General features: G+C 32.3%; 3 protein-coding genes across 8 annotated transcripts; 2 read left to right on the top strand and 1 right to left on the bottom strand.

The window, feature by feature from the left end:
• Window positions 1-1,116: 1,116 nt before the first annotated feature.
• On the top strand, window positions 1,117-12,724 carry LOC127149796 (receptor-like protein EIX2). Of its 6 annotated transcripts, none has more exons than XM_051085764.1 (5): window positions 1,117-5,708; window positions 5,812-5,946; window positions 8,823-8,888; window positions 9,006-9,033; window positions 9,759-12,724. In XM_051085764.1, exon 1 carries the CDS (start codon window positions 4,651-4,653, stop codon window positions 5,680-5,682), a length of 1,032 nt encoding a protein of 343 aa, XP_050941721.1. In that variant the 5' UTR covers window positions 1,117-4,650; the 3' UTR covers window positions 5,683-5,708; window positions 5,812-5,946; window positions 8,823-8,888; window positions 9,006-9,033; window positions 9,759-12,724. The 6 variants fall into 6 exon arrangements, with proteins under 6 accessions (XP_050941721.1, XP_050941720.1, XP_050941723.1 ...); XM_051085763.1 differs by having other exon boundaries at window positions 8,989-9,033; XM_051085766.1 differs by having other exon boundaries at window positions 8,823-9,033; window positions 9,759-10,140; window positions 10,253-12,724.
• Window positions 12,725-19,600: 6,876 nt separating this feature from the next.
• On the top strand, window positions 19,601-21,642 carry LOC103496173 (uncharacterized protein At4g06744-like). The gene has a single exon (XM_008457923.3). The coding sequence runs from the start codon at window positions 19,746-19,748 to the stop codon at window positions 21,015-21,017; it is 1,272 nt and encodes a 423-aa protein (XP_008456145.2). The 5' UTR covers window positions 19,601-19,745; the 3' UTR covers window positions 21,018-21,642.
• LOC103496174 (UDP-glucose flavonoid 3-O-glucosyltransferase 7-like) lies at window positions 21,084-22,884 on the bottom strand. Its single transcript, XM_008457924.3, has one exon. The coding sequence runs from the start codon at window positions 22,882-22,884 to the stop codon at window positions 21,451-21,453; it is 1,434 nt and encodes a 477-aa protein (XP_008456146.2). The 3' UTR covers window positions 21,084-21,450.
• Between the last annotated feature and the right edge of the window lie 1,001 nt (window positions 22,885-23,885).

Raw genomic sequence — 23,885 nt, 5'->3', positions numbered from 1 at the left:
AATTTGGATAGCCAAATTTAACGATTTATTTTTTCAATTCTATCGTTTAATTTGGTTACAGTATCGTTTAAACCAAATCTAAACGATTTGTTTTCAAAATTTGGTAGACGATCATTTAAATTTGGCTAAATGATTTTTTTCAATGTAGATTTGTTTACATAATCGTTTATTTTTTTTATTGGCTAAACGATTTATTTTAATTCTTTTGGAACGATTTTTTTCAAGATTCTTTTTACACACTATCTTTTAGATTTGGTTGCCCCAAATTTAAACAACATGAAGAGAAAAAGAAAGACGAAGCAAGTAGGAAAAAAAAGAAGAAAAAAGATGATAGACATAAAAAAAAAGAAAAGGAAAAGAACAAAGATGATGGAAGCAGCGAAAAAAAGAGAAAAATAAGAAAGAGGATAAAAATAAATCAGATTTGGGACGTAAAAAAAGAAGAGGACAAGAATAAAAACAATTCGTAATGGAAAAAAAATTGTTACCTTTATAGACTTTGTTACACGGACCGTAAATATTTTAATAGTTTGTTATATTTATGAAAATTTCCTTTTTTTTTTTTTGTTGTCCGTAAAATTCTATCTATTCATTTTAAGAAAAGAATTTTCAAATCCGACCACTATCGTTTATTTATTAATAATTCAAGTATGAAAACGTATATTCTTGATCTGGTTTTACTTGAATTCATCAGTAAACACATGAACTGTTTAGGATTATCTCAAGTTTTAGAGCTAAATAACACTTACAAAGGAGAGTTATCACACTCCAAACTACATAATTAAGTTACTGTTGGTCTAAAAATAATTTTAGCTCGATATTTTTTAATAAATGCAGTTATCTGGTTGTGGGGTGGAAGATGTTAAGTATGTGTTAATTAAGTTGAAATGTTTTGGTGCATCAAGTCTCATCTCCATCCTTTATGTATTTTGTTGAAAAAGATTAATTTGCTTTAAGTTATTATTTACTTTTGATTATATTATACAATATAAAATCTTTTTGATATTGTATAAATATAATTATATTTTAAAGTTACAAATATTTAAAATCAAATAAGGTCTTGCAATTAATTGAAACGATTGAGATTGGTAAATGAAATTAAATAATCAAGTTTACTTGGTCTCATTTTTATAAACCCATTTGAATTATAGTACTTATTTACATTTGCATATATTTATTAGATGGTGAAGTTTCAAGATCTAAAGAGGTATAGAAGTTTTTTCATCCATTGTATTCTTTGTATTTTTCATCCAATATATTTTCTGTGAATGAGCTGCTGAAAATCAACAAGAGTGACTAAGTGGATGTAGACATGCTTTTGGTGGAACCAACTTCAATACTAAGTGGATCTTATTTCTCTCAATACTTTTCTAAACCCAATATGGAATTTTGTTCTTCCCAACTCCTAACAATAAAAATATTGGAGAGGGTGTTGGTTTTAGCTAAAAACTAGGTCAGTCCACCCTCTACTACCTATCTTAACATTTGAGAAGATTATTATTATAACTATTGTAGAGAAAGAATATCAGTGTTAGGTGTAACTTCACCACCGACTGAAATGTTTTTCTTTTCCTAACTTAAATAACTAAAAAAACTAAAACGAGAATTTTAAAACATAATTAAGTAAGATATAATTGAAACCGAATCCTAAAATTGGTACACGTTTATATACTTTACCCTAGACTTGAAAGTATATTGGAATTACTTGGAGAGTTGGAATATAATCAGAATTACTGAAAATTAAAAAATCGTTCGAAAAGTGTGAGCAATCGAAAACGGAACGAAAATGAAATCGTCAAATGTGAAAACATCGAAAAAGATGGTCGGTTGAAACAAAATGAGCTAGATCATGTTACAAATCTGGACATATAATTACATTACATAAGTTTTGTTATTACACTACATTACAATACGGACATATAATTACATTTAATTATAAAATATTTGAGTCTAATCCTCTATTATTGCAAATATAGTAATTAAATTTAAAATATTAAGACATATAAACATTTTAAAATAAATATAGCAAAATATGCTAAAGTGCGTTTAGAAGTCTTGATAGAACATGAGAGTCTATTAACGATAGAAGTCTATCACCGATAAACTCTATTATATTTATAAATTTTAAAAAATGTTGCAATATATTTAATTATTATTCCTAAAATTGCTACCCAATATAGTTGATCAAATAACTTTAAAGCACATCTATTTTTTGTCCATAAAAGTTTTAAATAAGACTTATGTTAATCTCTAACTTATTAACTTGTAAAAAGAAAATAGATTTTATCTCTATTTTTAAGAAAATTAACAAAAGTAGTGCATTTTTAGTTTTTGATTTCAAAAGTAGCTCATTTTTAAAAAAAAACTCTCAAAATTGTTTTTCTCGATCCATCTCGGACAAAATTGACCACCAAGATTTTCTAAAATATTTAAAGAAATTCAACTTATCAATTATTTTGGTTGTTTTTTTGTTTTCCCGGTGCATGCATTAGACCGAGATTCTACTTTTTTTTTTTTCAAATGTTCCCAAATCTTTTTTATTTTTTTAAATCTTTTTAAAAAAAATATTCAAACAAATCTTACACCAAAGCTTAATTAATATTTTTTATCTTTTCAAAGAAATTATGGATCTCGATTGATCTGGGTAAAATTGTACTGAGAAAGCCTATAAAATTGATAATTTTGGACTTTATCGGTATAATTTTATCCGGAATGAACCGAAATCAACCAAATCTTTTACCCAACCCTTGTCAAATTTTATATTATAATCTTCCTAAATTTTTATATAAAATGGTTGTTGTAAATAAGATTTCTATGATAATTTTGTTAACATAATTATGGAACACATAAATTAGTTTAAATACTTTGAGAAATTGTATAAAAAAATCAGTATAAACAAATTAGATCAGGATAAAATTATTTAAGATTCGGTGCAAGATTGAGAAAAATTCTAGAAAAAATTCGTTATTTATAAATTTAAAAATTTCGCATTAATTTATGTTTACAAATTTCACGAATAAAAAAAAAATTCACGAATGTAAAAAGTTAGTTAAGATTTGGGAAGATTTGAAAATTTGTTAATTAATCTCGGTCTATATTATCAAGAAGCACCGAAAGACCCAAACACAATCGATAAGTTGAAAAACTTTTAATATTTAAGAGAAATCTTGATGTCGAGTTTGGCATAGACGTCTAAAAAAAATAATTTTACGAGTTTCAAAAAATGTGCTTGTTCACCCAAGATTTCAAGAGAAATATGATTCGTGGAATTGAACTTTGTATATTGATTTGGTGTCGTGGATACAGTCTTTAATATTTACTCTTTTGATACTTTCTCTTAAATACAAATTAAGACTTAGAAGTTTTTTATCTTCAATTTTGATCAAGAAATTGTAGTTTTAAGTCAGGAGATGATGCACGTCTTAAGAGCTTTTTAAAGTTTGTCGTTAATTCTTCATAACTTCAATTTTTCCTTAAACCAAAAGTTCTCAAAATGAACGGAAAGGTCTCTATTTATAGAGATTTTTTATGGACTTTAGGTTGATTGGAGCCTATTTGCTTGTTGAGTTTGGGCTTAAGCACATTTATCCAGCAGCATGGGCTTGGGCTTATTTGCTTAATGAGCTTAGGCTCGAACCCACTTGTTTGGCGAGTTTGAGTCTATTATTTCTTAGTCTTGGGTTGGATATGAGAAAATTTGAATACCCAAATCTAATCAAATTATAATCATTACAATTTTATTATAATAACGTAGTACGATTTAATTGGTCAAAATTTATTATTTAACGATGCTACTTTTAAAAATAAAAACTCTCTTTGTGACAATTTCCCCCATTTTTATTGTTCAATTATTTAATACACAGATTATGTGGGCCTCGAACGAGTGTGTTGTCATGTGTGTTGTTCTAATTGGCAAAGGAAGGTGATCAATTACAAGTTAGAATGAGAATGCATATATTGAATTTTGTGGTTGTATCGTTGAGTGGGCCCCATGTTGGGTAGAAGTTTATAATTATTTATTAATTTACAATTAATTTAATAGGATTTAACTTATATAACATATTTAAGATGAAAATAAAAACAAGTAAAATTATCAAATAAATAATACATAAAATATATTAAAAATATTCATCGACCAAAAAATGGAAGTGTTTGATGATTCCACATAATGTTTCTCACATTTGTCTTTGAAAAATGTGAGTTGATTGGTTAATTTTCATAAATATAACAAACCACTAAAATATTTATCGTCCATGTAACAAAATTTCGTGAAGTTAGTTATTTTTAAATATTTTAGGTTTATCTTTCTTCTCCTATTCGCTGCGATTTTTCTCTATCGTTTTTCTTCTTTTCTCCTTCTTTTCATTTCATTGCGATTTCTTTCTATCGTCTTTCTTTTTTTCCTTTTTTTTTCCATTGCGATTTCTTTTTATCGTCTTTCTTCTTTTCCTTTTCATTTTTTACGTCGTTTAAAATAAGCATCTTTCATTGGACACCTTAATTGGTTTCTTCCTTTTAATTAAAATTGTTTGATGTTGACTCATATATTGGTTGTTTTGGAAGTGAGTTCCTTCTGTGGCTTCAAAACCAAAAATCATTGTGTGGTTTATTTTTGTCCAATAATATGAGTATCTCAAGTGCTATACCAACATGGTTGGCATCACAAAATCTCACCACTTTGGATCTTTCCCACAACAAAATGACAAGCTTGCTTTTTACCACAATATTGTAGATCAAATGCCCAATTTGGACATGTTATTTCTTAATGATAATCTTATCAATGATTCTTTATTACCATCACTATGCCAATTGAAAAATCTGTACCTTTTGGATCTTTCAACTAATAGGTTAATTGGAGTTGTTCAAGGTTGTTTGTTGACTCCAAATTTACATTATTTGGAATTGTCCTCAAACAATTTTTTTGGGACCTTTCCATATTCACAGGATGATCTCACTTATATTGAACAACTATACTTGAGGAACAATAATTTTGAGGGGTATATGCCAATTGTATTGAAGAATTCTCGAAGTTTGGATACATTAGATCTTGAAGGAAACAAGTTCTCTGGAAATATCCCCACATGGGTAGGCAATAATCTTGGAAGTTTGCAATTATTAATACTACGAGGTAATTTGTTCAATGACACTATTCCTTCAACTCTCTGCAAACTCATTAAATTGAAGATATTGGACCTTGCACACAATCAATTAGAAGGAGGTATCCCACCAAATCTTAGCAACTTTGATGTAATGACAAGAAAACATTCTACAGATCATCATGACTACTACTATGAATATTTAGATGGTGAAATGTGCTATCATGGTGAAAAATATGTAGTACAATGCACCAAATCAAGTGAGTTAAATTACTCCACGAAACAACTAAAAACATTTTTGGTAAATATAGACCTCTCCAAAAATCATTTGGTTGGTTCCATTCCATGTGAGATTATTATGCTTAAAGGATTATTTGGATTGAATTTGTCCTATAATAATTTAGTCAGGTCAATTCTTACTAAAATAGGAAAAATTGAGGTGCTAGAATCACTCGGCTTGTCTTTCAACCAATTTTCTAGACCAATTTCAAGGAGTATCAAAACTAATTTCATTAGGCGTGTTGATGTTATCTCACAACAATCAATATCTATGCGGAGATCCACTTCCAACAAAATGTGCAATTGAGAATTCATCCGAGCCACAATTAAAAGGTATGGACAATCTGGATGAAGAAGAGGATAAATGGGAGAAGTGGTTGCTTTACATTATAATAAAACTTGGATTTATAGTTGGATTTTGGGCAGTTGTGGGCAGTTGTGGGAAGTTTAAGCTTGAACAAGAGTTGGAGATATAAATATTTCAAGTTTGTGGATGAGGCTTATTACCAAGCTTCATGCAACTGAGCATAGAATGGCTTAAAGGAATCTGCATTCGCAAATGATCAGTTAGGTAATAAAAAAATAAAATTATTTGTTTTATCTTCTTTTTTTTTTCTTTTTTCTTATTCTAATTATGGTATGCACATTATAAATTATAATTTCTTAGCTTCTCCAGTGATCAATACATTTCATTTGAACAAATAATAGTAAAATGAATGTTTAATAATATTTTTGAAAAGCTAAGGGTGGTCTCGTAAGGACCCTTCTAAATTAAATTTGGCTTCATTTGCTTATGCTTTGCTTACCTTCCAATTTGCAACACAGAGTCAAATTCGATTCAAACTCTACCAATTTGATAATGATTTTAATATGGTTAAATCATGAATATCTATAATTTTTTAAAATTTTAAAAAGGCTCTTAAACATTAAAAAAAATGTTAAAAAAAATTCCTCATTAAAGTTTTGTTTTGAAAAATAACTATGAAATATTGAAACATTTCGTACATACGTTTAGACTAAGGAAAAGATTAAAAAACAAACTATCTTAAATTTAAATTTAAGTTGATCGTACTAACAAATTGAATCTATCTTTAATGCAGATGCAATTAAATAAATAATCAATCTATCTAAGAGAAGTGTAGGTCTCTTTCATTTTTTCTAACATAACCTGGGATTATCAGAGTTTAGGGTTAAAATCATTTTGCAAAAGATAAGTTTCAATGGAAATATTTGAAAAATAGGGTGAACTTTTTGTTTTGCTCGGTTCAGACTTCACAATTATTAATATCAGTATTTTCTGAAGATGAAACGTTCTTTTTTTATATATATTTTTATTATTTTTATGCAACTCAATAAATTTAATACTCTTTTTTATTTATTTTCAGCTTTCTTTTCATTTCTATAAGTCTGTTTTTTAGAATTCAATTAACTTTTTCTATACTATATGTACGACATGAAACTGTTTTTGACATTTAAATTAACAATAAAACTTTTAATTAATTTATTTTAAATAGTGATTTTTTTTACAAAATTGAATATTTATCAATTTTAGAAATTTAATAAACATTTGAATCAATTAAATATAAATATAAATTTATAACATTAAACGTCGTTTCATTACCATGAATAACATTCCTAACAACTCGTTAGAAAGACATCCATATCTATATTATATATAAAAGTCTCAATGTGGAGAAATTTTTTCTCTCCATTATACCATTGAGTTTATTCTATGTTTCAAATCTCTCTTTCGTAAGTTTATTTTAAATTTTATTTTTTTAATATATATATAAAAGACACACCATCTCTCACTACTTTTCAAATTAATTATACTTAAGTTTAGTAGAATTGAAGTATGCATGATGTGAAAAATTGAATGCAAATGGTTTTTCATTTATCCACTACTTTTTTAATTAATTATACTTAAGTTTAGTGGAATTAAAGTATGCATGATGTGAAAAGTTGGAATGCAGATAGTTTTTCATTTACATTTTAGAGATTAATTAAAAATTAAAGATCTTATTGATCCTAATTAAAAACACAAATTTAAATATTGGAAAGTTGAAAAGTTTTTGTAACATTTTTTTCTACTATATAAAAGACTTCCTTGATTTTTTTTTCTACAAACATTGTTATTGAGAAATTTGGATCCATCTAATGGATTGTGTAATGAGACAAGATTGATATGTCAATCATTTAGCAAAAATATTATACATGGATGAAATAGCAATGGGTGATCATGTAGGAAAACAAGTTTTTTGTAACACCTCAAATTAAGGTAATTTAATTTTAATTATCTTAAGTGTAATTTTGAAAATTTTGGATGTAATTTTCTTTCAATTGTTGGAATATTTGATTTGTGGAGTTTGGAATTTATTAGATATTTTGGAAATTATCTAATTAAATAAAGTTGGAATTTTGATTAAAGTTGTTTGTTTTGGTTGTTTTAAGAGATTTGTATATGTGGAGAAGTTTTATTAATTATCTATGATTATGTAATTAATTAAAGTTGAAGTTGAAATAATTATATTATGTAGATAATATAATTATGTAAGGATACTTATTTTGGGAAAGATAAAAGTGATTGATTGGAGAGAGAGAGAGAGATTTGAGTTTAAAAAGTAGATTTGATGAGTTTCAATGAAGAAAGGGAGAGAGTTGTTTTATTGGGAATAAAATAAATAAAGGATAAAAGAAAAATAATAATAATAATCTATTATTATTTCATTAAATAGCCCTTGGAAAACGTGGAAACCCTAATTCCTCATCTTCTTCCTCATCACAAGAAAACCCTAAAGAAACCCTAATCTCAAACCCCATTCAACCCGCCACCGCCGTCAACCTCCTCTGTTTAGTAGTCACTGTAAACCGTTGTGTTCAGCCGTCTCTGTCTCAGCCAACCATCTCCGTCAACGCCTCTGATCGTGCTTCTTCCGTCGAGTTGACGGACGTCCGTCAATCGATCGTCGCAAACGCCCAAGCTTCTCTTCACTTGAGCCTTCATCAAGCCATCTCCGCCGCCCGCCTGTAGCCGAGTCATTTACCCATCAGCGTCTTCGTCGTAAAACACCGATCATCCGCTTGCCGCTCTGGTACGTCATTCGTCGTCACAACTGGTTGCCTCCCAGTCGCGTCCCCAGCCATCCGAGTCGAGTGCGTGTTTGTGAGTCGCCTCCCCAGCCATCTGAGTTGCGCGCGTGTACGCAAGGCGTCCTTTCCCTTCAGCCACACGTCAGCCATCTGAACAACTCTCAACCTCAACCCGAGCCGATTCCCTCCTTCAGCCGAGCCACCTAGCCAGATTTTCCTCTAGCCAAGCCATTTTAAGCCACAAAGTTTATTTTTTTTCTTTTTACTTATTTTTGAAAAGTTTTGGTTACTGGCCAACAAAGATTTATTTTTGGACTCTAATTAATGTAATTTTGGATGTTGAATTAAATTGGTTAGATTTAATTGGAAGCTGAACTGGGAATTTGTCCAACTAAGTGCAATCGAATTCAACCTTGACTTTGGGTAAGTTAAATCAACTGGATTTTGGATCCTTGATCTACTGCGAGTTAAGTTATTGAACTTAATAAATTGCCTTTACTGTTTATGATTTATTATATGGAAGCTTGACCTTGCTGTCAGGATTACATTTGGTTAAGCTAATCTCCAGGTAAGAGATTCTCCTACTAGACCTACGAATTGAAGTCAGAACTTGCATATAACTCTTCCATTATGCACTGACGTAGCCAATATGCATAATGCATTTATGCTTATATGATAATTGCTAGTCATGACTAGTCTAGGTTATGATGACTAATAGATCCGACTGAGTTATGTTTATGATGATGATATTTGATGTTGTTGATGCTTATGCATGAACTATTAATCTCATGATTAAGGACGTTTCGATTAATGCTTATTCCATGTTTATGATGATGTTATGTTATGTTGCATGCTATAGATAGGGTGTACTGTTAGCTTTTTCTATTAGAGTCGTACCCACATGGGTGTCCCTCAGGATCACCACCTTTTTTTACTGTATAATCTGATGAGATCACTAGTCTAGTATGAGATGATATGTTTACGAGTAGCTCGACTGAGTCACCACAGCCTAATTGTCTTAGTGTTTTCTTTCGAGACTCACAAAAGACCAGTTTGTCCTAAGTGTTCCTTGTGTTCACTGAAGATCAGTTTTGTCCTAGGTGTTCCTTTGGGTTCACCGAAGATCAGAGATGTTCTTACAGGATCACAGATTGCACGTGTTTGGGAACGTGCCAGTTAGGGGTACCACTTTACAGGACTTTAATAGGAAGTTAACAGCCATCTAGCGGGACTAATAGTAGGTCTCTTACTGAATATATGTTTATACTCACTCTCTTATGTTTAATTTTTCAGGCAAAGGTAGAGGTAAGAGCAGAGGAAAGCTGGTGAATGACAAGAAGTGACTGTGGCATGCCATAGAGGACCACTTTTGCTTCCGCCTTACGTTATTCGTTTTGATTTCAGTATTTATGCACTTTTATTTATTTTACTCTTTTAAAACTAGATAGGGCTCGAGTTAAGAACTTACTTTTGGATTTATTTCCACTTACTTTAGTTATTTGTTATTTTAATGAATATTTGAGTTTTTAAATTACGAAAAGTTGATATTTTCTATTTTAATTGAAGTATTTTTATGTTCATTTAAGTAGTAACGACATCAGCTTAGTATAAAAAATTGGATCGCTACAGTTGGTATCAGAGCCTAAGTTTTAGGTTCTGCAGACTGATTTACGATGTAAGTTTTTATTTTTGTTTTTACCCTATGGCTAATACGGTCATTTGTCACTCGCGAGGTATATTTTATGATTTGTGATAATGTTATGATTGCATTATGAAAACTTCTGCAGGTGGAATTTAGGAAAAATGCCGCCACGTAGAGGTGCACGCAGACGTGGTAGGGGAGGCAAAGGAGTTGGACATATCTAGCCTGAAGAGCAACCTGTTGTACAAGCTGCAAACCCTACTGCAGCCATCACTCAAGCAGACCTCGTTGCTTGGAGAAGAGGTACCAAGATATGCTAAGAGATGATTGGCATCGTTGCATGCTGCCTAACAAACCCAGCCAGCCCCTGCTCAGACTCTAGTGGAACCCCAGCCGTGTCAGACCGACTATCAGCAGAGGCGAAGCATCTGAGAGACTTTAGGAAGTATAACCTCATGACGTTTGACAGGTCCATAGATGACCCCACCAAGGCCCAGATGTGGTTGACTTCTATAGAGACCATATTTCGGTACATGAAGTGCCTTAATGGCCAGAAATTTCAGTGCGTATTCTTCTTCCTGGAAGATAGAGGTACCGCTTGGTGGGAGACTGCTGAGAGGATGTTGGGTGGTGATGTCAACCAAATAACCTAGGAGCAGTTCAAGGAGAGCTTCTATGCAAAATTCTTCTCTACCAACCTAAGCTATGCTAAGCAGCAAGAATTCTTGAACCTCGAGCAAGGCAACATGACTGTGGAGCAGTATGACGCAGAGTTTGATATGCTATCCCGTTTTGCTCCCGATGTAGTAAAGGATGAGGCTGCCAGGATCGAGAAGTTCGTTAGAGGTCTCAGACTAGACCTACAAGGTTTCGTTCAAGCCTTCAGGCCAACCACCCATGTTAATGCACTACGCCTGGCAGTGGATATGAGTTGGCATGAGAGAGCTAACTCGTCCAAGGCTGTAGGAAGAGGGTCAACCCCAGGTTAGAAGAGGAAGGCTGAGTTGCGGCCTACTATAGCGCCATAGAGGAATCTGAGGTCCGGAGTTGTTTTCCAGTGGCATCGCCAAGAGCTTACTGCTACAGGAAAGACTTTGACAGAGCTACCTGTCTGTCGTAGTTGTGGGAGATCTCATAGAGGACGTTGCTTAGCAGGAAGTGGAGTTTGTTACAAGTGCAAGCAACCAGGGAATATAGTTGACTTTTGTCCTCAGAAACTGCTTGAGACTACTTCGAACCAGACTCCTACTCCCCAGCAGGGAAGAGTATTTTCCATTACTCGTCAGGAGGCCGAGCAAGCTGGTACTGTGGCGACAGGTATGCTCCCAATCTTGGGGCACTTCACATTTGTGTTGTTTGACTCTGGGTAATCTCATTCTTTCATGTCTTCAGTTTTTGTTCGGCATATGTGTTTAGAAGTATAACCTTTGGGTAGTATACTATTTGTTTCTACTCCATCGGGAGAAGTTATGTTATCTAAAAGAAAGATAAAAGCATGTCAGGTAGAGATAGCGAACCATTTGTTAGATGTAACCTTGCTAGTTTTAGACATGAGAGATTTTGATGTAATCTTAGGTATGGATTGGCTATCTACCAACCATGCAAGTATAGACTGTTTTCGCAATGAGGTAGTTTTTAACCCTTGTTCAGCAGCTAGTTTCAAGTTTAAGGAGGCAGGGACTATGGTCCTACCTAAAGTTATTTCAACTATGAAAGTCGGTAAGGTACTCAACCAAGAAAATTACAATATATCTCGCCTAAATTTGCCTATAAAAAGGTCTCCATCTTCACCAAGTAAAGGGGGCCCAAATAGGCCAAGAACATCAGTTATGTGAAGAGCCAAATGTTTGTGTAAATCGACCAAAAACTAGAGAGTGGTGGAAAGGAATAGCTTTTCCACCGTTTATAAAGCATTTCTTCATCTTCTCTGGTCAACCAATGAATGAAAGCTTAAGGTATGAGTGAAGAAGATCTCATTCCCCATCTCCCCTAACTTATAATGTCATTTCTATTCTTTCCATCTTTTTATTTCATTATAATGTTTTTGTTCATATTGTACAGTGGCCTAAGGCTTATATTCTTTAATACATTTCATATTTATACATTTTCAATCTATCATATCTTTATTGTTCACCTGTCCTTGTGCTATTTGTAGTTTAAGATCTATGATAAGTTCTTGATAAGAAGGTTAGCTTTCTCACGTTAGTTGAGCTATAGTCATCACTTGGCTAGTGTTTATCGCCAAGTGCCCGAGAGGGCAAGTAGCAAGGATATGGCTAACGCGCGCAAGTAGAAGTTTGGAGACAAACTCTACCTTGACAAGATAACTTCCATCATTTGTGTCCCAAAAGGAGAACAAGTATGGGTATATGGCGCCGAGAGATTGTCACCCTTAAAAGAGAAGCTCTATAAGTCTTTTAACTGAAACATTCTAGATATATCTTGTTTAAATAAGCTTAGTCATTTGGATCTCGAGAGGTGAGCAAGTGTGGCATTTAAAGACACCAAGAGGTGCTCGCCTTAATCACAAGCTAGTTAATTGAGTTATATCGCATCAAGGTTCTTTGATTACTTATTCGACTAGTAATACATAAACTTTCTTTCACCCCTTCTTTTATGCAAGTTAGTTCACTATCTCATCTCACATCATCTTAATCCCCCTTTTACAGACTCTCAAGTGTAGATAAGTAGATATAGTTTAAACTTATACTTTCTCATACTGTATAGATAACTCTTTTATACAACCTGAATGAAGAATGAACCCTAGAACTAAGTTTTGATATCAATTTCCTGTGTTTAACTGGGATTGCCCAGGAAACCTATTGTTTCACTTATACTTGGGCAAGCGATAAGAAAACTGGTACTCAACGAGGACTTAGTAATTACATGAGAACGCGAGACATATAGAGCATAAAGCATGCCATGACCATGTCTCATTGCATAGAATAAGATACACAACACACAATAACACTAAACTCTGATTTGAATCTTCTCTCAAGTATTTGTTTGAATATTTTGACTATATTGCAGTGATGGTAGTTATAGCTTAGTTATTGTGTACGGTTTGTATTGTTTATGCATTTTATCAAATGAATTTGGGTTTTTGGTAGGTTCCAATTTCATATGTTTGTATTCATCTTTCTAGAGTTAATTCTTAGTTTCTATTTTCAAGTTCAAGACAAGATTTCTCTAAAATTATTTTGTTGATCTTGAGAGCTTGTTAATTTTTAGAGAAGATAAAAGTCTAATGAAGTTATATTGAAAAAATTCCAAACAAAAGTAGAAAGAAACTTGAGTTCAAGTTGGGTGAGGTGAAATTGATGATAGAACTGCCTGAAACTTAAAAAGTCAATTATTTATGGTCAAAAGTAGGTCTAAGAATCTTGTACTTATTATAGCTACCAATTCCGTTTATTTTTGGAAGTTGAATATAGCTTGTAGACAGACGAATAATTATATTACTTTTGTTGAAGTGAATTAGTTAATTGGTTGGTTCGTTGAAAGTTAAGCTGTGTATACAAATATCATATGTTAAATTGAATATTATTTTTTTATTCATAAAATATTTTTAAAGGCGCTTACGTATGTTGCAAAACATACATGCTAAAGTCATTGATCCACTTTTAGTAACTTAGATGTTACTAAAACTATCCACTTTTAGTAACTTAGATGTTACTAAAACTTAAATTTTAGTGACAGACTTGCACCGTCACTGTATAAGACAAACAATGTGTTGCTAAAAATGAGTTTTAGTAACACATATGCATTGGTAAAAGTTGTCCTTTAGTACTAGTGCATGGTGAATATGTCACTAAAACCTTTGGCTAGACGGCTATAGTAGCATTCTTAGTGACATGTGTCTCTGTGTTGCTATTACTTTTAGTGGCTCATTTCGACTTATAGCAACGCGTCTTTTTGCACAATTGAAAGTGGTTTTTCTTGTAGGTGACATATAAAAGTAAGTTTCCTTCGTTTGAAACTTTTCCATTTGCAAGTCAAAAACCAAACAGTCGACAAGGAGAAAATTTTTCAATCGGTAAGGTTTCTACTGATATTTGGTGGCCATATTTGGAAATAAAACTCCTATATATTCTGTATATATTACTTTTTTTATAGGAGTGTTTAGGGTCAATATACTTAATGTAATCTCGGATTCTTCCTTGTATGTTGTCCTCGCTGAATATTCTTTTGATAAATGTTTATGAACTTTGAAAACCTAAGGCTATGGTTACATTTTTTTATATATTTTGTTTTGAGCTAAAGAAATCAAATTGTGACATGGAAATTATATGTAGGTTATACTCATTCTGAAACATATAATGTAGTTATATGTGTATTATATATAAGAAAATTTGTTATATCAAATGGATCCAAATAATATTTTATCTTATTTTGTGTTTTGGTAAACTTAAATTAAAAAATATTTATAAAAATAATTTTCTTCAAAAAGATAATCAAAATAGTTTCCAAAACATACTAATTAAGAGATACCAGTACATCATGCATAGCGTTGTGTAACACTTTAAAGTTAAAACTAACTCATTCATATTTAACTTCAAAGGTATAAACATAAGTTATTATACATAAATTATCATTTTTGAAATAAGGAATTGTTATGGATAGTAAAAAAAAAAAAAAAGAAAGAAACTATTTACAAAATATAGCAAAAAAACAAATTTAATAAATTATAGAAAATTAAATTTTATTATACTTTGTAAATAGTTTCAATATATTTTGCTACTTTTTAAAAGGCTCCCTCCCGAGACAGAAGAAAATGGAAAAACTACTAATACAATTTGATATGTATCCGTAATTTTTAATAAGATCCAACTGCGTTGAAGAAAAATAAAATATAATATAAATTCAAATGGTAAACTCAATCACAGAAATAGAATTAATTCATAATATTTGTCTTTTAAAAAAATGAAGAATTTGATATATATATATATGGGGTCTTCTCAAAAATATAACAAAACGGTAAAACATTTACTCTGTATAGAACAATTCTGAAAACGGAAAAAGTCCAGAGGCTCACCGTGTAAAATACCAAAAATACCTCGTCAACAACGCGTGCGTAATATATTTGCGATCATTTAGATTTGATTATTGTTTGATATGCAATCGTTTAGATACAACTACAATTTATTTGATTCTATAATTTAATTTTGTTACACAATCGTTTAATTTGGCTATGTTCAAATTTGGTTACAAGATTGTTTAGATTTGGGGACCCAAATCTAAATAATTTTTTTTTTTAAATTTGGTACACTATTCTTTTAATTCTTTTAGTACACGATCGTTTAGATTTCTATAAACGATAATTTATTTTTTTACACGATCGTTTACTTTTTTTTATATGTGATTGTTTATATTTGGCTAGTCCAATCTAAATAATTTTTTTCAAGATTCTTTATACATAATCTTTTATTTTTTTTATACGATCGTTTACTTTTTTTACTCCAATCTAATCTAAATGATTTTTTTCAAGATTCTTTATACACGATCTTTTATTGTTTTTACACAATCATTTACTTTTTTACACAATCGTTTATATTTGGCTACTCCAATCTAAATAATTTTTTTCAAAATTCTTTATACACGATCTTTTAGATTTTGCTACTTTTTGTATACGATTGTTTAGATTTTGTTACCTAAATTTAAATGATGTAAAAAAAAAAAGGAAAAGAAGAAAGACAATAGAAATAAATCACAGCGAAAAAAAAAGAGGAAAAGAAGAAATTTGATGGCATGATTAAACAACGTAAAATAATCAGAAAAAAGAAATACGATGTAAAGAAATCGCAACAAAAAAGAGAAAAAAAAGAAAGACGAAGGAAAGAAAATCACAGTAGAAAAAAAGAAAGAAGAAAGACGATGAAAGAAATCGTAAGGAAGAGAAGAAAAATGGAAAGACAAACCTAAAATATTTAAAAAATGACTAACTTTATACACTTTGTTATATGGATCGTAAATAATTTGATATTTTGTTAGATTTACGAAATCGTTATATATATATATATATATAAACTAGGTAGAGAATATTTGAGATAGGAGTTTCCTCATTCAGAGTAGAATAGGACAAAACATGACATACCATGAACAAGAGCAATATGTCATCACTGCTCATGCTCACCAAATTTATCCAAAAAAGAAATAAAAGTAATGTATTATGTTATAACAAATTCATATAAAAAGCGAAAATATCCATAAAACTATCTCTCTTTTTGGTTAATTTAGCCGTTTAGAATAAAAATATTTACGATCGGTAAATCTTTTTAATAAATTTTAGATTTTTTCTTCCAGAATTTCTTTCTCTTCTTCCAAAATTTCCTCTTCTCGTCTACGGCATTATCTTTTTCGTAGAGACAATATTTCTTTCTCTTTTTTAATTATTAATTATTGTATCCTTCGTTTCTTTTTCTTTTTTCACTGCATGATTGTGTACCAAAATTTAAACAATCAGAGACAAAAATCAGTACAAATGTACAAGATCATTTAGACTAAGTACAAGACTGTTTTTTTCTTTTTGCAAGTGTGTGGCTGATTAATCACAAGATATTTTTATTATTTCATGTAGTGGGATTGTGAGTTTTTTCCTTCTTTAAAATTATTCTATACTGTGTAAATATTTTCAAATTTTGTTCTATGTTCGAAAAAAACCCCTTTTCTTCTAATAAAAGCAAAAGAAAAAAAAACTTCTAAAATATTTTCATTTTTCCAAAATTGCTTATAATTGGATCGATGGTTTTAATTTTGTTTCTCGAGCAATTGTATTTTACTTTTCTCTTTTTAATAATAATATAGAAAAAAAATCATTTTCGAAAATATACAAACATTTATTTATTAAATTTTTTTAAAATGACAATACTTCTAATGTTACATCAACAATATATGATAGACTATTATAAACTGTGATATTTTACTATATTTTGTAAATATTTTGATTCATTTTTATTATATTTGAAAACAACCCTAATTAATGTTATTGAGTATTATTAGTACTATTTGTTTAAATTTAAAATAAGAGCGAAAAAGAAATAGATAAGGAAACGAAGCATGACGTTTTAGTTATGATATAGAAAAAGATTGGTATGCATAAAAAATGAAAATTGAAAGAGAAAATCATCATGGAAGATTAAAGTATATATCAAATTACATTGTGGCCTTATTGGACCACATGCTTATGTTAGGGTGTCTCATAGGATATCTCATAAAAGATATGTATAGCTCAACTGAATATGTTACTTTGAGAGCAAATAATTAATTGGTACCTAAAATCTAAAGAGTGGTTTAGTAATTGTTTGGTATTCAATTCAAATTATCTAACTTAAATTTTTATAATCTTTTGTTTTCAAATTTTATTTTTTTAAATTACCTACCAAACCAAGACTTAGTGTTTTGTTATTTATCATATTTAGTGCAATTGCAATTTTCGTTTCCATAGAATTATATTCCATCCTTCAATGATTAGTTATGTTGTATGGTCTAACATTTTTCCTTGTTGTTCTAAGTGTCTTGGAGCTTCTATTGAGATACTTAATGTTTGTTCAACTTTAGAAACATTTTTTAGGTTGTACGTGTTTTTTCCTTTTGGAAAGGTTGGAAAGGAGTCCACCCAATGACCAAACTGCTAAGATGAAAGATTTAATTGTAAGTAGTGCAAAACACACCTACTCTCCACTACCTTTCTTAAGATCATTAGGCGCACTTTATATTCATCCAATGGCTCCATCTATCATTTCTAACTTGACAATTATATATATACAAATCTTATGGTTCTAATTAATTTCCTATGGACCATTTACATTTTATAGCATGCTCTATAAATGTAGGTGTAGAAGTTAGCAAATCATTTCTTGTACACTTCTAAAAGAAAGAAGTGCAAGTCAAAATAAAAAAAAAAAACTGAACATGTGACTCCAAATATTTACAATATAAAATTGATATTGGCATAGTAGACTAATAGATATAAAGTAGCTAGAGACAAAGATTTGACTAGAAAATGGACAACTTTTCCACTATTCTCATGACTTGAAGTAATTCTTATTTACATTTGCGTTGAGTAAGAATAGTATAAGTCAGAGTCAATGTTTTTTTGTTAACTTAAGAGGCAATGTAAGGATCAATCGAAATATAGTTAAATGTAGTTTTAGTAGTAAGTGTTCTTTTGATGGTTCAATATGAGTCTTTGGAAGTCTATCTCACGAATAAGGACTTTGATTTATTATGGAGGAGGCTTTGTCCTTAGCTAAGTTTGTAGATGTTTTTTTGTTTTGTCAATTAATTTCCATAGCCTACAATTTAGTAGTTTTAGTTTTCTATTTAGAATCTTAGAAAGAGATATTTCCTCTTGTCGTTGTTTCCCTCTCACTTGAAGAGGGTTAGAACTTTAATTGTTGGTTTCAAATTTTATATATTTTTGCTCAAAACAACGTAGTTCAAGTGGTTAGATATTATTGTTTTTATCTGTTATTTGCTAGTTCACATTTTCTCCAACTTATTTCTATTATAATATTCTTATTTAGAAGAAAAAAATGTGGGAGAACCCGAAATGGTAGAACTTTGAAAGTGAAGTATCATTCCAATTCTAACAAAGTCAATTCAGTCTACAATCTTAAGGCTCTAATGAATTTCCATGGACATCATTTTGCTTTTCATGACATGTCGACATTTTGTAGGTGTAGATGTAAGCATATCATTCCTTATACACTTTTAAAAGGAAGAGTGAATCCATCCAAGTAATGAGTACAGGTTGAAAACATTTAAATAATAATAATATTGAATTGAAATCATTTTGAACTTTACAATTCTAAGCTATAACATGACCCAAGTGTTGTTAATATAAAATTGACATTTGCATAGTGGATTAAAAAGAATACGTGACTTAGAAAAATGGACCAGCATGCTTGCGCCTACTTTACATTTATACATATAAATTCAATAAAATCAGTGGACATTTCATTATTTAGATAGTTCGGGAGGCCGTGTTCAAAAATGATCCAAACTTAATTCAAATATAGTTAGATATGACTGTCTCTTCCTATCATTATTAATAAGTTTAAATTTTAGATCTTCTCCTCTTTATATAATGTTATAATCTTCTTTTCAAAAAAGAAAATATATATCAACCATTGTAATCTTTCTAAGTTTATATCTAATTAATCTAAATTTTTTTAAAAATTATGTACCAAATTCCTATACTTTCAAAAAGGTCTAATAAATTACTAGGCCATCTAATAAATTTCTTGTGCATTCTAAAGTTTGAAAATTAGACTAATCTATCATATTCAAATTTGAATTTTATAATGGATGAAACCTTCAATTTAACCTGTTATAAAAGAAAAAAAATAGTAAATTTATTAGACACAGTTAGAATTTATTAAACACTTGTAAAACATGAGTTCAGAAAATAAAAAACACCCCCACATTCAATATAAAACCACAAAGGAAAAACGTAATTGGCCAATTACCTACCACATTTTATAGTGTCCGAGTCCAAATTCAATCACTATCATAAAAATGTTATCATTTTTGTACCCATAAAAGAAAGAGCCTCGTAAACCCTCTATATAAATCCTACCAAATCCTCCTCTCATTATCATTATCCTCCTTCCAGTTCCCTCTCTTATTGCCTAATTATGCAATTCATTCTCACCACTCTCCTCCTCCTCACCCACTTCCTCTATGTATGCTCAACCAGATGTCCCCCACCACCACCACTACCGCCACCACCTGAATCCCCACCACCGTTACCACCACCGCCACCACCAGAAACTTGTCAATGCCAACAGGACCTCAGATTCTTAGACCAAAGACTGGCAGTGGTGTACCCCATTATTCAGACCTTCAAAGCCCTCATCACTTCTGATCCATTAAACGTCACACAAACTTGGGTTGGCTCTGATATCTGTAAGTACCAAGGCTTCTACTGTGACAACCCCCCAGACAACAAATCTGCTGTTGCCATTGCAGGTATCGATTTCAACGGCTTCCAACTGACCGCCTCAACGCTTGATGGCTTCATCGACAGCCTCCCTGACCTTGCTATCTTCCATGCCAACTCCAACAACTTCTCTGGAACAATCACCCCCAAAATTGCATCACTCCAATATCTCTATGAGCTCGATTTAAGCAACAACCAACTGTCGGGTACTTTCCCAGTTGCCATATTGAGTGTCACCGATCTGTCGTTCTTTGATATCAGATTCAATTTCTTCACAGGGTTTGTTCCTCAGCAGCTTTTTGTAAAGAGTTTCGACTTCTTATTCCTCAATAACAACAATTTTGGGATGAAATTACCCATTAACTTTGGCTCTACAACCACGTCTTATATCACTTTAGCTAACAACAAATTCACTGGTCCGATTCCGAGAAGCATTGGAAAGGCTTCTGCCAGTTTGACTGAAATCTTGTTACTCAACAATCAGCTAACTGGGTGCATTCCATACGAAGTGGGATTCTTGAAAACAGCCATCGTTTTCGATGCTGGCGAAAACTTGCTAACCGGCCCATTGCCTTGCTCACTCGGCTGCCTGGAGAAGATTGAGCAGCTAAACTTTGCCGGAAACTTCCTTTACGGCCAGGTCCCGGAGGTGGTTTGTGAACTGGGAAATTTGCAGAATCTCTCACTTTCAGATAATTACCTCACCAAAATCGGGCCATCGTGTAGGAAACTGGTGAGAAATGGTGTCCTTGATTTGAGAAAAAATTGCATAAGGGGACTACCTGATCAGAGATCCCCATTGGATTGCTTTTTTTCTTCTTTGTTTCGATATCCTTGTCCATTTCCGGCAACTTATGGCTTTGTTCCTTGTCAGAAGTCTAAAAGTATCCATTTTTTTGGTTCTGGCCAACAGAAAAGAAGCTATATTCCCATTGCCAATGATGGTATTTCCACACAAAAACCATAACTATGTTGGAGCAGAAAAGCATTATAATAAATATATGTATGTATACACATACTTCAAAATCAAATCTAATCGTAGAAAAAAAACTAGACATTGATTTCTGTGGTAGTTGTACAATGTATATGTCGAAGATGGAGCTCAAATTAACATAAATTTGAGTGTTTATGTATGGAGATGTATATTGTATTATATCTGGTAAATGGTAATAGAACAAGAGGGGATTAATGACCCACGTTGACTGAACCATTATAGATTGTTAAAGACTCAAGACCCCACAAATGGCTCCCAACATGCCTCAAATGCTCCTAGTAATCTTCATATGTATAGATATTTCTGGTTAAGGAATCACCAGTTATTCATCTAACCCTTCAATTACTGTAAGGATATAATAAGAAGATTCAGAAACTTCCTTGCACACATTTTTGAACGAAAACTTTCAAACCCGAGACCTCAGATCTTCAAAGAAAGCATTCAAATCAGAGGAAGATGATCCGCCTTCTTTGATGGCTTTCCTTGCCTGAATTCCAAGTGCTTTTGCTCTGCTTCTCATTCCTTCAGCTTCTTCACCCACCATAACTCGGTTGACTGCCTTCTCTATAGCCTCACTCTTTATCTCATCTTTCCCAGCTCTGCCCCAATACAAAGCACCAACACCGACCCCAATTTGCAGGACATCAGTTAGCAGCTTCTCATTGTAGAATTGTTCAGCAGAATTTGGCCATGTGACCATCGGCACGCCAGCAGTGACTCCCTCCAAAGCAGAGTTCCAGCCACAGTGAGTCACAAACCCACCAATAGACCGGTGATCAAGAATCAGAACTTGCGGTGCCCAGCCTCTGATGATCAGTCCTTTCCCTTCTACTCTCTTCTCAAATCCTTCAGGCAACCACTCTTCTTCATCGCCTTTTGCTTTCTTCACAACCCAAATGAAGTTTTGCCCTGTAGCTTCAAGGCCCTTGGCAATTTCCAGCAGCTGAGAATTGGTTAAACTGGCAAGAGAACCAAAACTTACATAGAGAACCGAATCAGGGTTCTTAGAATCCAACCATTTTAAGCATTGATCCTCATCAATGGAGGAAGAAGATCCCCTCTGTACATTATCTTCCTCAAAGTCACTGTACAGCGAAAGGGGACCAATATGCCAAGCCCTTCTCCCTAGAACACTCCTGTAATAATCAGCATAAGCTGGTTCAAGCTCATAGAAACTATTGATAAGAAACCCATAACATCTGGATTCAACTTCTTTACTCGCCCAATAAAGCTTAATGAAATCCGTTTCAACCTCTTCTTTCAAAAACCCCGGCACTTGACTACGAGTCAACTTGATTTCATCAGGCAAACCAGGGATTACAAAAGGTTCTAAATCCGATGATACCTTCTGGTAAGGCCGATTCGCGATTAAACTCGCCGCCGCACACAGAGCAAAAAAACAAGTTCCATGAAACACAACCCTAGGAATCCCGTACTTTGCAGCCAAATCAGTCGTCCATGGAAAGAATGTATCGGCAACGAGGCAGTGAGGACGATGATGATCGAGAATCTGATCGATTTGAGGCTCCAACATGGTGGTTGCCCTAAAAAAACTCTGGAACATTTCCGGTGACCTAGCTAAATCGAGACTCTCACAACCGTCCGGCAATCCGACAGCCACGGAAGGGAAATCGATGATCAGAAGCTCGATTTTCCGGCCTGGACGATCAAATTTGTTGATTGATTTAGCGATTAGAGGGGCGTTGACACGGGTTGTGATAATGGCGACATCGGCACCGCGAGAGGCGAATAACTTCGCCATGTCTATGGCGGGGATTGTGTGGCCTTGAGCCATGAAGGGGAAGAAGAAGATTCGGAGTTGGGTGTTTTTGGGGTCCATTGAAGAGGAAAAACAGGAATCGAAGGTAGCGGGAAAATGTGAATAATTATGGTTGAACAATCATGGAATTTTATAGTGCAATTTGGAGAAGGAAAAGATTTGTGAACAAGATGAACTTACGATTGTTGATACCTGTGGAAGAAAATTGAAACACTCGAGTCCCGTAGTCAAGTCTTCCGCTGAAAAATCGGTACCGCCGTCGCTATCACCGCCACCCATTTCTCTCTTTTTATTACTTAAAATTTTAAGTTTAAGATTTCAAAACATTCCATTCATACGTTTCTAGAAGTTCTTAAAAAAAGAACTATACTCTGCATATTTGTTTTTAAGGGTTATTTTTGGTAGTTGAGATATAGAGATTCATAACATTCCTTGATTTAATCTAATTCGTCCCCGAATGTTCCACAAACAAACTGTTACACCTCTTCTCAAATCACCTACTCTGAATTTGAAAGACAACGTAAAGTCAATCGACATCGAACTCGAGAGATGACGTGAAGTCAATCGACATTGTTCCCGTCTGAATGGCACCAACTGACCTTTAAATAAACGCAAGCAAAAAATAATAACATAACTAGTATACAAAACTGCAATGCAGCCCATTTATTTAACAAACTTTACAAAAGCTTTACATAGACATTTATGAGAAACCTTATTTACACGAAAACAAACTCCAACTCTAACCAAAGTCTTGTTATGAAAATTATCAACACAACAAAACAGGAAAACATATATGTATATAGATCTGAGCTCAACGAATTCACATTGTTTCCTTAAGACAAATTTACTTACCCTAGTACTTGAGTTTTGAGAGCAATTGTCTCCTAGGATAGAACATATCACCTTTATTCTAAGAGTAGCACCCCGTCTAGAAGATTAGCGAACAAAACTTTGTGGATCTACCGAACGTGAAGATTGTGGATAATGGATAGAAAATCTTTTTAGAAGAAGACAAATGATTATTGAAACCAAATAGAAAATGATCGTATTTATAGACTTAT

This window comes from Cucumis melo, chromosome 6 (genome assembly GCF_025177605.1).
Source record: "Cucumis melo cultivar AY chromosome 6, USDA_Cmelo_AY_1.0, whole genome shotgun sequence".
Classification (NCBI taxonomy): Eukaryota; Viridiplantae; Streptophyta; class Magnoliopsida; order Cucurbitales; family Cucurbitaceae; genus Cucumis; species Cucumis melo.
Note: the sequence above shows the minus strand (reverse complement) of the source record. Positions and strands in the feature narration are given on the sequence as shown.